The 12,578-nt window shown below is 43.0% G+C and overlaps 1 protein-coding gene across 1 annotated transcript; it reads right to left on the bottom strand.

The window, feature by feature from the left end:
* Positions 1-368: 368 nt before the first annotated feature.
* Positions 369-2,197, bottom strand: LOC135612711 (transcription factor MYB34-like). The gene is made up of 3 exons (XM_065109316.1): positions 1,934-2,197; positions 1,726-1,855; positions 369-1,650 (listed from the first exon to the last, which is right to left on the bottom strand). The coding sequence occupies exons 1-3, from the start codon at positions 2,064-2,066 to the stop codon at positions 639-641; spliced, it is 1,275 nt and encodes a 424-aa protein (XP_064965388.1). The 5' UTR covers positions 2,067-2,197; the 3' UTR covers positions 369-638.
* Between the last annotated feature and the right edge of the window lie 10,381 nt (positions 2,198-12,578).

Genomic DNA, 12,578 nt, shown 5'->3' with positions numbered 1-12,578 from the left:
TCATGGCATCCCTCGATTCGCAGATCTTCGGTTTTGCTGACCTTTCGAGATGGTGCCGCGAGGTAAAGATGGCTGGGTGACATGCCTTCGGTCAAGATCATCTCCTTCCTCGGGTCGGATTTAACTGTGTTGATATCCTTATTGTTGTTTTGGATGATTTGCTTTCTTACTCACATCAGTTTCATCACCTTCTCCGGAATATAAAAGGTGTGGTAGCTATCATATGAATAATCAAAGAATTGACAGCAAAAAATCGTGTCTTCAGGGGCATATGCAGTATGCGGAAGCTTTCGTGGACGTCCATGTTGACTTGCATCTCTGAGAGCTGCTGGCTTCATTTCATGACTGCGTTAATTTGAGGCAAAAACTTGAAAGCAAATATATAGCAGAATAAAGTGAAAAGGCAAGGCTCAAACTAGTACAGTTTTTGGTCTACACTTGGCGTGACACTCTGCACAAGATATACAAGGATGAACAGCTGACAAATAATTCCCTATATCATCAGTCCTACATATATCACTGAGAAAAATGTATACGGCCCGCACACCTGTATGAATTTGGAGACTTTATTGCTCAAGCTTTACAGATTGAGATTTCTGTCGAAGAGCGTAATTCTTGTGTTTCTTCTTGTCTGCGATCTATATTTGCTCGAATCCCATAGACACAGAATGGAAATCCTTGGCATATATATCTGAGGCATGTGACTGCTGCTGTAATTGCGGGCTCTGGTGCCAAGTGCTCAAACCATTCATAGCGAATTGGCCGCCTCTCTTGACGTCGAGATACAGAGGTTGGCACTGGGCTTGCGTGGCTGCTGTCGCCGGGAATGCGCCGTGAAGGTACTCTGACCATTTGAGGTCCTGGTTATCTTCCCCGAGATGGACTTGCACATCTTTGTCCGGTGTCAGGTCCGACCAGGCGGAGATGCCGCTGTCAAAGGAGCAGCTGCTCTGTAGCGCCATGCTGGCGCCGTCGTTTACCATGCTCCGACGACTGCTGTCACAGTTACCAGCATACCAGTTGGTGGTGTCGTCTCCGGCGCAGCTGGGTGGGAGAACCATTGAAGTCGAGAGAATTGTGGTTGAGAGTGATGGCGCGTCGGTGGATATCGCGATATTGCAGTTCAGCTCAGGATTCACGTCGTACTGCGTTGCAGTATGATTGAGCCAGAGGAGTGGATTCGAGCTGATCGGTAGAGCGGCCAGGGTTGTGGGATTGCCGCAGAAGTCAGGAGCACGGCTTAATTGAGGAAGGGGGAAACAGCCCATGGAGATGGAGGAGCGGCACGACAATGTGCTCTCATGGGTCGCGAGAAGCTGGTCCAGTAACAATTCTTTGGTTGGCGTCGACGAACCCTTTGGGGTCGTGCTCTCGTCCAAGGGCTTATCCACCGCCGATGTCGAAGGAGTCAGCTCTTTTGCAGCGAGCTTAGCATTCGCCGGACTGGCAGGGAATCGGAGGTCGTTGGAGCTAGAATTTTTTTCACCGTTGCTGGGGACCTTTTCGTCGCCGCCTTCGACCTCGGCGAGCGGCTTGTGGGTGTTGGGGTCAATGCCTCTCTGTCTCAGCTTCTTCTTGATGCAGGAGTTCCAGAGGTTCTTGATCTCGTTGTCTGTCCTTCCCGGCAAGTGCGCTGCAATCTTCGACCACCTGATGGTGTCAATCGGCAACCAGAAAAGAGGCATCAGAGGAGCTCAGACCGGGAGAAGGAGAAGGGGCTTCTACCTGTTCCCGAGGACGGCATGGAGTTCGATTATGAGGTCTTCTTCCTGCTGTGAGAATGTGCCTCTCTTGAGGTCAGGCCTGAGGTAGTTGATCCACCTCAACCTGCAACTCTTTCCACACCTTTGAAGACCTGAAATTTGATGCGAGTGAGAGGTGATGATCACCGTCATTTCAGGACTCGGGGAGGCCGAATTGACCGGTACCGTACCTGCTTGTTTAGGGACAGAGCTCCAACACCCATGACCATACTTGGCAATGTGCTTTATGAGTTTCTCATCTTCCTCAGGAGACCAGAGGCCTTTCCTTAGCTTCTGCTTGTAGCAGCAGGAGTGGCCTCCCATTTCTCAGGAGAGCCGAAGGTGACGCACCCAGGAACTCCTCAGAGACAAACTCTCCCAATTGCCGCGAGTATACAGTCGTCTATTGAATCAGGAAATGGCTGAGAAATCGTAGTTGCAGTGGAGGAGTTGGAAACAAGAGGGAGGCTGAGCTTAAAAATGTGTGTGAGAGAGGAAGGTCACAATCAAGTGGTTGGGACTCATTTGAGGTCCCTTCCCCACCTTTTTCCTCTTCTTTATCAAGTGGGAAGAAGAAGAAGAGAGGTTTCATTATCCGAGTTGCTTGTAGCTCATCACATTCTTAGTATTGAAGTCTACTGTTACCATGGTGGGGATAGTGACTCCGATGTCAACATGAGAGGCACCGAGAGCTTTGGAACCTAATTACTCCACACCCAAACCAGTGCAAGAAACAAGCCAACAGACGTGAGGTCAAGAGAGAGAAATTGCCATGAATTCTCTGCCCTTGGATTGGGTGCGAAGCAAGCCATGCTCACTGCAAGCAGGTAACACAGAGACACCCCCCCCCACATCTATGGGAAGGCAGACAGTTCTGTTGAAATATTTTTGTTTGAATTCCCCTCATGATTCAAACAAGATCCATGATGATCACCATGGAAAGCTCCATCATTGGACACAAAAGAACAAAGTCCTGTATGCTCATCATGCAAGTATCAGTCTTTTATTTGTTGTAGAGAATCAGTGACTACATGTTAGAGAAGAGAAATGAAGCAACATCTAGTGGTGAACTTGTCATGAATCTTTAGACACTGATACTGAAAACTCCCAAAAGCTTTCTTCAAAAAGAAGAAAGAAAGGATATCTACCAAAGTCATGAATGGGGGTATGGTGGGCACCAAGAAAAATAAAGCACTGTGTGTTGGCAAGTTAATTTAGTTTGCGTCAATGATTAGAAGGGTACACATTGCATGATCCATGCCATGTGACTCTGCCTGATTCTTCACCAAACAATGATTAATCTGTGATTAATCTTGTTTAGGTCCATAAGAAAAGGGCAAATTGTTTCTACAGCTCTAATCCTTTCTGTTTCCTGCAGGTTTAGATTGATGTAACTTGCAAGCATAGCCAATTGACCGCAGCATTAAACAATGCATGAAACCATTTCATCAACAAAATACAGCCTATTTGATACATTCTCATATGCCCCCCCCCCCCCCCCCTCTAAACCCGCTGAATAGAATGATACAAGTACCCCCAGAAACAAGCAGAATCTCAACACCACCTCCACAAAGGGATATAAAATTATGCTTATTATGATTTCATAACCAAATTATGAGGACTTAACTTCGTCGGAAAAATAAGAATTTAAATACCGGTTTAATATTCATTTTGATAGATGTTAAAAGCATAAACTGTTTGTCCAACCATGAGACTAATTTGGACCCAATTGAAACGTTATTCTACGCCGGTTTCAACGTAATGTGGTGTCCGATCGAGAGGTTCCGAGACATTTCTATTGGAGTTGTGCCAAACCATACAAAGCTACATCGAGGATGTACTCCACAAAGTCTCTCGAAACTTATGTTCGCTTTTAAATTAGTGGTTTTATTTGGAAAATGTACCTGATGAGTTTTTTTATATAATAATATTTATGATCATCGCACTTAAGATGGTGATTTAATACTGGGAATGGTTATGTGTCTCCTTCAATATTGATATTGGGTGCAGTTGTATTACATTAAATTTGGAGAATATGATATAATTATAAATGATACCATAGTATTCCAAGGGTGACATTGTCAACCATACGACGAAACAATATTGATCATAGGGTGGTGAGATATTGATCGTACAGTGATAAGGTGTTGTCATACGATAATGAGGTTTCGATTATATGGTAATGAGATGTAGCCCATATGTATGACGATGGCGATGAGATTTCGACATCCTTTCTAGCATCATTAGACCATATCAATAATATTTTTGATTGACTCCACAGTGTTAAATGGACATGTGACATCGATATCATTTAATAAACCAAAAAAAAAGATATATTTAGTATAGAGAGCTGCAGCTATTCATGAAAGCAAAGACAAGCCATCAAATGAAACATCACCTGTTATATCAGCCCCAGCAATTGTGTCGAAAGCAATACTTAGCCATCACTAATTCATTGTCCTTGAAGAAAAATCTCACTTGTGCCTCCAAGGTGGTCACCGAAGACGACTAGATACCCAGGATCCCTTCGGGTAGGTTGCATCAAGCTTTCTCAATCCTAGTTTTCTGCTACAGAAATCCGTCTCATATGTTCCATCAATATCATTTCCGACATGTTGTTACACATGCATCTTGACCTTCCATACTCAACCATGTATTGACATGAATTATCATTTTTACTTTTTGTTACCCCTAACTTTGGTTGTCCGATGCGTCGACATTGGGTTGCTCGGAACTGATCGTACCATGAGTTGGACATCATGTCGGGCAGTGAGTGAGTTCGAATGGACGTTCTACAAAATTAGGTCTCTGATGCCGAAGCGAGAAATGCTAGGAAAACTAAAGCCCTTAGTTGTAGTGATCGCCAAACTTAGTGAGAATTTACCCGAACGATTTTACGAAATTATCGAGCATTCCTCGAACGTGAGAGGTGTTCGAAATGTCGAACATTGTGGTTAGCATCATCTTTGTCACTCTTGTATCTAATGGATTAGGAGGAAGCATAGAAATCACATAAAGGGTGCAGGAGGCATCTTCCTGTCTCCCCTGTTAATGAAAAGAATGCATGTTCGTAATTGTTTTCTCTTATATTTTCTGATAGTACTCTTTCTAGAACACGTACGGAGACTGATTGGAAAAAGCAAGAGGGAGTCATCTTCAGCACCGGTGAAGCTCTGAAGAAAATGACTGGCTTAAAAGGAATAGCAATGCATGCATGCAGTTGCCCATATCGAAGAGAGTTAATGGATCCGAGTAAACTTGTGGCACGGGAGCTCGTTGGGATTTCTTTACTTTGCACGTACGTCCCTACCGACAAGAAACAAAGAGAAAAAGACTCCACCCGTACTAAATGCAAATTGGCCCACGTCCATGTGTTGTAGTTCTCACTTAACCTTTCACTCTACTGTAGTTAAGGTGACGTTATTAAGCTCGGAAAGCTACTTGTTCCAAGAATCGGATGCTTAATCTGCGTGCCAATAAATTCCTCTCACACTTAATGTCGAAGACTACTAGGGTAGAGACTTTTTTTTTTTTTTTTTTGACTTTTAGGTTGCATGCATGTATTGGAGTTGTGGCTGTGAATATAAATCTTAGAGAGAGAGAGAGAGAGAGAGAGAGAGAGAGAGAGAGAGTGTGTGTGTGTGCGTGTGTGTGTGTTAGAATCATGTTTCAATGAGGTCATGAATTAGGTGATTCGTATGTATTGCAATCAATTTGTTTATACAAATTCTGGTTATCCGACACGATGTCGATTTGGAATCAACTGTAGTCTTATACTGCATCTATTTCTTGTTAATATCATGAAATGTTGAATTCCCTTGGATGCTTTCAAAATTTGAACTATATAAAATTACATCGAGAGTACTCTCTATAAGATCTCTTTAATATTTAGGAAATAAGGTGTCCGTCAAGTGTTTAGTCTTGTAAAATCGAATGCACAAAAAACTTATGAATTTTTGAATGTATTGAGGAACACACTTGAGGTGGCTTTTTATAATATAGTTTTAGGATTGTTATACTCAGACATATATATTAATGTTAAGGATAATTATGTGCTTCTCTCGATCCTAATAGAAATATATCGCATTGGTAAAGGATAATTATGTGCTTCTCTCGATCCTAATATATTAATATTAAGGATAATTGACCTCGAGAAATATGTAATAATCTAACATTATTGGTAAAGTTTGAGAGATAGTGCCATATCAACCATGTGATATTGAAATAATGAGGATGTGGTGTTGAAAAGTTCACGATGTGAAAAGGAGTTAGAAAATCACGTAGCGTAAAGATGTCGATCACATAATGTCAAAGTATCAATTATGTAATGATAAAATATTAATTATATAATAACATAGTGTCAATTACATAATATCATAGTGTCATCCAGTCAAAAGTGTTGATCTCATGTCAAGAAGGTGTCTATCATGTCTATCATTTTTCTATCGCAATTCAAAGAAATTTAGGCGAGATGTAGTTCCACCGATTCTGCACACCTTGCATGGGATCTTCATGTCTCCCATTGGAAACTTTCACCGGTGCTAACAGTCCCTGCATGACCTGTAACGTGCCTTTGAGGTGCATGCATGTCATGCTACCAAGTCAGTAGCGGATAATGATGTACGTACGGCCTGCAGGCTGTAGTTTCTTGCAAGCTCACAGTTAATTATCTGTGTGCCCTGTAAGAAGTATATACCCAAGTGGAACTAAATCAATCAATCGATCATGGAACAGATTATGGGTCATTAGCAGCAGAATCGTTTGGTCGCCATCGGCTTGTCGTCTGCGAAATGATGACGACGTTGACCCACAGGTGGTCCTCTCCTTCAGGCTATCACGCAAGAAAGCTTCAGCTTTTAGGGACCTTCGTCGTCTAGGTTCAGTGCCTGATGCGCGCCCCTCCACAGCAAGCATCATCACCAAGCTTTGTCTCGCAACTGCACGAGGCATTCGCTGACACGGGCCCTCCCGGAATGTCCAGGGTATCCAGGCGGTCTGAAGCCACCGAACGCCGTCACATGAGCGGCATAGTCCTCTCATCAAATCTGCTGCACATGCACTGCGGAGAAGCAGATTAACGGAGGATAAGGATCTCGGTAGGGACCTGTTGACTCTGTAGCAGGGCATTGTGCCCTACACGGGGACCCTCTGATTTAACGGAAGTGAAAGCTTGCATGGGTTGCGAGAAGGAGATGACTGAAGCCAGTGAGCGCCGTAGCAGCTGTCAGGGCCACTGTCCCATTGTGAAGGTTAGGTTGCATGGACGTCCCATCTTTTAAGGTAATGTTCTGTTGTGAAGGAAGTATGATGCCCGCAGAAGCAGCCGTCTGAACAAGGTGGAAAGTGCCTCAATAATGGCGCAATTTGGGCAAAAGGCGAAGCCGAGAGGCTCCACCCCATGCATGCATATATTTCTTTGTCCTCCATTTCACTTCACCTTACGATATATATAGCATTGCAGTGAACATTCTCCACTGCCCTCCTTTTGCCAAAAGGTTCCTAAAAGACTCCTCCCGTTGACTCAAAGTAGACATAAGTCACCAAATGTCCGGGCCTTGGCCTGACGCTTGAGAGATGCACATAATTCATCTGAAGTGGGGGCTTACATCCCTTCCACTATTAATAATGGGCCAACCTCAAACAGTTGTTGCCAGTGAATTATTGGTAATGAGGTTGCCTTCAAGCTAAATCAATCCTTATTAGGAATTTCTCGCCTATGAACATCATATCGTAAGAAATCTCTTATTTATCTTCAGTGTCTTTACATCAGACAATTTTGCTGTCAATATTGAACGAGGAAGATATCTACTAAAAGAAGAAAAAAAATTATATGCACATAGAGAACAATTACGGTTTGCCTTCATTATCAGGCAATGCATTTGTTTGTACAGTATATGTTCACCTCCATGGTCATTTGGACCTTGATAGATTTGAAAGGACAATTGGCTTGTTCTTGTATTATGGCACGAGAAAGTTTCCATGATGAAGGCAATGATGTGAAGTGTCAATTTCACCTCATTAATAAGAAGTTAATTAAGCGCAGAAATGATCGAAAAAGAAGGTAGCCACCTCTAATGGTTGATATGTGAAAGGAACACTAAATTGGTCTCTACTTCACTATATACTATAAGCTTTTTGATGAATGGCTCAAAAGACATGAACTTATGATCATTCCTTTTCACTACCTTCTCTCCATATATCTTGATCTCAGTGACCACTCTGTTTAAAGGTGAGAAACCTACTGGGCATCAAAAGTTGATATCTTGAGCAAGTTGAAAGGAGATGCAGTTAATAGGAGCCTCAGTTCTATCACCATCCAAGGCAGAAGGATCGAGATCACCGAGACGGGAACCCACCGCTTAAAGAGTGGTGGGGGATCACTCGCACATGCACCTCATCAATTGACCAGCACCGTACCATTTAAACCGTCCTCATCCTCGTGAAGTGCTTCGTTAGATAAGTAGGGACTGAGAAGATCAAAGTTTCCGAGCTTTCATTGCCGCAGAGTCATAGAAGCCAGGTAAAAAAGAGGGGAGGGTCGTCTTCTTCCTTCTTCCTATTGTTGTTAGGTGAAGATGACGAGGTGGCACGGTGGCTTTCAATCAATTCGGGAGTCCCTCTTTCGCAGGGCGCTCGGACATTACGCGCGACAGCCGAGTCGTCGTCCGAGGGCGATGTCCCCCACGCGGTCCGGACACGAAACACGTGCGGGCGGCTCGCGACCGACGCGCTTCGCGGTCCCCAACGTCGTACGCTCGACCCACGTAGTCCGAGCCCACCTTGCCGTGGCGGCCCAGCAGTTACCCATCGCGTCAAAGGGCCCACCGATCCACCTAACCGGAGAAGGTCGCCGTCCTGGGCTCCGCTCCCGCGCCGCCGCGTGTCGGCCCGCGGGTCCCACGAGGAATGCTGCCTTGCCCGCGGTGGCGTGTTCCCGACGGCGAGTTCTCATCGTTACAGGGGGAGGACGGCGCACGTGCCGAGGCGATCTGGGACATCGAGTAGCCCTGCACGAATCTCCAAGCGACCGTTTCTTTCCTTGCTCCTCTCCTTTGAGATTGACTTTTACGAGTCGCAAATGTCGCTTTTCCTCTCTTTGCGTTTTCCCCTCTCTTCGGCGGAATTAGTGAACGGCTCATAACGGAGAGATGATTAGTAATAGCATATGAGCTTCTTTCTTTGGGTAAGGAAACAAGGCGTTTAATGCAATGCCTGCCGAAGCATTGCCGTGCAACACAAAGCCTCACCTGTTTGTGCTATGGCTTACGCTGTAACCTTGGCCTTCTCTGAGTAGTTTGTTGCTGTAGGGTTTGGTTTCCTTCTCTAGTTTTCGCTCTTCGGATTCCACTTCCGATGATCTTGACCTCCTCTTTCATCAGGAGGAGTCGCATTGAAGTCCCCGTGGCCGCTACTCACACAAGCAAAGGTGGGAGGGTTAATTATGACCAGAATGAATAATTCCTCGAGCCTCGATACTATGACGACAAGGGAAACCTCGAACGGGAGGTGACTGTTCACTGCACTATCCCAAAGAATTCATTGCGTGAGCCCCACATGTGTACCCAACTTCAAGGAGGACAACTCCTTGACGATAAAGGGCAACTGTCGCATGCATGACGATGATGCCTTTGTCCGGCTGTTAGTGCGCTCTGCATTAAAGTATATGACAAGCACACCGTGCCAGCAGGAGGCTGAGCAGACTTGGTCGCAATGATTTTTGTTCTATAACGCGATCACGCAGCAGCATTTCACGTAAAACTAGGAAACATCCATCGTTTGACTGCCTACAGATACAGAGTACCACATCCACTAGTAGAGGGAGGTACAAATCGCATTCAGGGAGACACAAACACACGTCAGACAGCACCACAGAGATCTTCTAACCAGTACAAGTCCGCGTGTGAACGTTTCTCTTTCGTCTCTCTTGTAGAGCCGAGCATGTCGTTTTCACCTTTGAACTGTGCAGTTGACTGGTGAATCTACCGATTCAAATTAACCTTGTGGTGGTCGCAGTAGGGAAGCGTCATCTGGTACTCGGTCTTTAAACCGAGTGCTGCTACGGAACCCTAGGAAAAGCTGAGGTTCTTTATCCTCCTCTCACATGGACGTCTTACTGGGGACATAGAATGGTGCTCTGCTCTTCTTTTCTTTTAAAGTCTTTTGAAAGAATGACATGAAAATAAAGAAAACACCCACAAAAAGGTGTTCAACCTTTGATGCAAGAAAGGCACTCTCAAGTCTCCAAGTGTTACATATACAAATACGCAGTGATACTGATCTCCTTTTGAGAAGTGGCAAGTGACATCATTGTCTCATCACATCTTACATCACGGGGAAGAACTTGACCGATAAACTCATTGCTCTAGAACTATTATCTCCTTCTCAGATGTTGCTCACTCATCACTGATCATGTTGACTGTCCTGACAAAGACAAACTGAAACCTCAAGATACACGTTTAACGCACTGATACTTCTTGGAAGAGTGAGCTACAGGAATGGAAGTTGGCACAGGTGCAACTTCAGAGATGGGTAAGTCAATAGATAGGACGTGAGTGGCCTTGACGATAAACTATTAGTCTGCAGTTTGTGCCATCAAATCTGTCGTCTCATGCCGACGAAAACTTTGTATCGATCTCATTATACACAATCTCAACTAAACTTCAACGGTTGCAGCAATTCAAGTAATTCTTCCCGGATTGAGGGTGGGAATCCGATTGACCTCTTCGAAATGAACCATTGATTCACTAACTGGTCGAGATACTTGGGATTTGAATCGAGCATATGAATTCTTGATCGTTCCATGTTATATGCATGCTTTGCCCCCGTCCTGAGGGATTATGATCCGTCTTATCCAGCCTAATTTACAATGAAATGTTGATCTGATACAACAACCATGCATGTCTTGCTTTAAACACAGGATTTGTGGTGGGCCTTGTTTCGTTAGGACTGGTCTGTCAAAGAACTCCATCTGCGGTTGTGGCTTTTCTTTTCTTGATTTTGAAGTGTTTGATCTTTACCTGAAATCAGGCCAAGACAGGTGGTGCTGACACTGTAGTCAAAATGATGCTATCTTTTTACTGAGTTGTATTAAGTCTTTTAAGGGATTTGACATTTCAAAATTTGAAGTTTTAAATGTATTAACATTAAAATAAAAAAACTATAGGGCAGCAGATAGTTTAGATCATAAGAAAAGAACTAAATGAGGAAAAATGCAACCTGCGATCAGTGAAAGGCAAAATCGAATCGAAGAAAAACACACTCAGGAAAGACTCAACTACTTAATGACATTTCATAAATCTTTCAACCAAAACCATTTAATGTCTGCATGCATCTACCCAGTGCAATTATGAACTTTGGTTTAGTGGTCCTAAGGGCAACACGCAGGCTATTCGCTTTTTGGATTGGTAAGTAATTTTAGAAATTTTAATTATATTTAAATTAATTAATAAATCATAATTAAATTAATTTTTTTTTAATAAATTAAGGTTTGTTCATATAAATACATATCGAGTCTTAGGATTTTAATAAGAAGAGAAAATCAAGATACTTTGGGTGCTCCTAAGGGTGATCTATAGGGTTTCTAAAAAAAATTAAAAGAGAAATTCTTTATGTTTATATGAGAGTCGTACTTAATGGTGATAACTTAAGAGCCTTGCAATTAATCTTACATAGTTCCTTAGGGTCTTATGCTACTAGAAAAATGATAAATCTAAAAATATGGATAATGTGGTATTAATTACTCAAGATGGAGATCGATGAAGAGGATTCTCTGACAGAAGTAGATCTTAGCATGATAAGTCGAGATCGAGAGTTAGATTTTTAGATAATGTTCGATGTTATACATGTAAAGAGTAAGAACATATCAAGCGAATTTATCTTGGGAAAAGAAAACATGAAGAAGAGATCAATGAGTGCTCTTTATGATGGACGATGATGAAGATGTCCCCACAATCTCCAAAGGTAATAATGTCTCTATCCAAAAAAAATTAATTTTTAGATTTTATTTATATTACTCATGTTTACTAATATAAGAGTTTTTTGATTCATAAGATGACTAGTAAGTTGAGACGATGACTCTATAGTAGATGTCATGAGTGTTTGGTGTAGTAAAGATCAAAATGATCCGTGGAGTGGTGCATACTTTGGAGAACGTGACCTATATTCCAAAGATACAAAAAAATATAATTTCTTTGAGTATTTTAAATTCTCAAAATTATAACTACTAGGCTGAATGTGAACATGTTAAAGTTACTCGAGGTTTGCATGATCATGATGAAAGGTCCGCAATATTTTCACTCTCATCTCCAACATCAAAGGGGGTCTTTGGAGATCTATGGATCTCTAACATTCCTCTCCGACACTAGCCTACTTTCTTCAACCAGTATGAGTTTGATAATCTCATTTCGAGTCTGATACATGAAGGCAAGTGGAATCAACCTCACTTCCTTTAACAGGATCTTCCACCCACTCCTTATTGATAAGATCACACAAATTCACTAAACCTTTGCCCCCTTAGCTCGCTTGGTTCAGTCACTTCTAGCGGTGTTTACCATTTCATCAAGCATGACCCTGAAACAGAGATCAAGATTGGTCGAGCTGGAAAATCCTATAGCGCACCAATGTTGGGCCACACGTCCAAAATTTTCTTTGGAAACTAAAAGTTGGAGTAGGCTTCCCACTCCCAAAAAGTCTTACCTTGTCAGCAAGATGGACGTTGACTCCCCTAAGCACATCTTCCTCACCTGTCGCACAGCCCAAATATTTTGGTCAGACATCCAGAAAAAAAGTCAAAGTCTCATTTCACTTCTTTGACACTTGGGAGTTGGGCTGATGGCT

The sequence above is a fragment of the Musa acuminata genome, chromosome BXJ2-5, assembly GCF_036884655.1.
Source record: "Musa acuminata AAA Group cultivar baxijiao chromosome BXJ2-5, Cavendish_Baxijiao_AAA, whole genome shotgun sequence".
NCBI lineage: Eukaryota > Viridiplantae > Streptophyta > Magnoliopsida > Zingiberales > Musaceae > Musa > Musa acuminata.
This window is presented reverse-complemented; position numbering and strand designations above follow the sequence as displayed.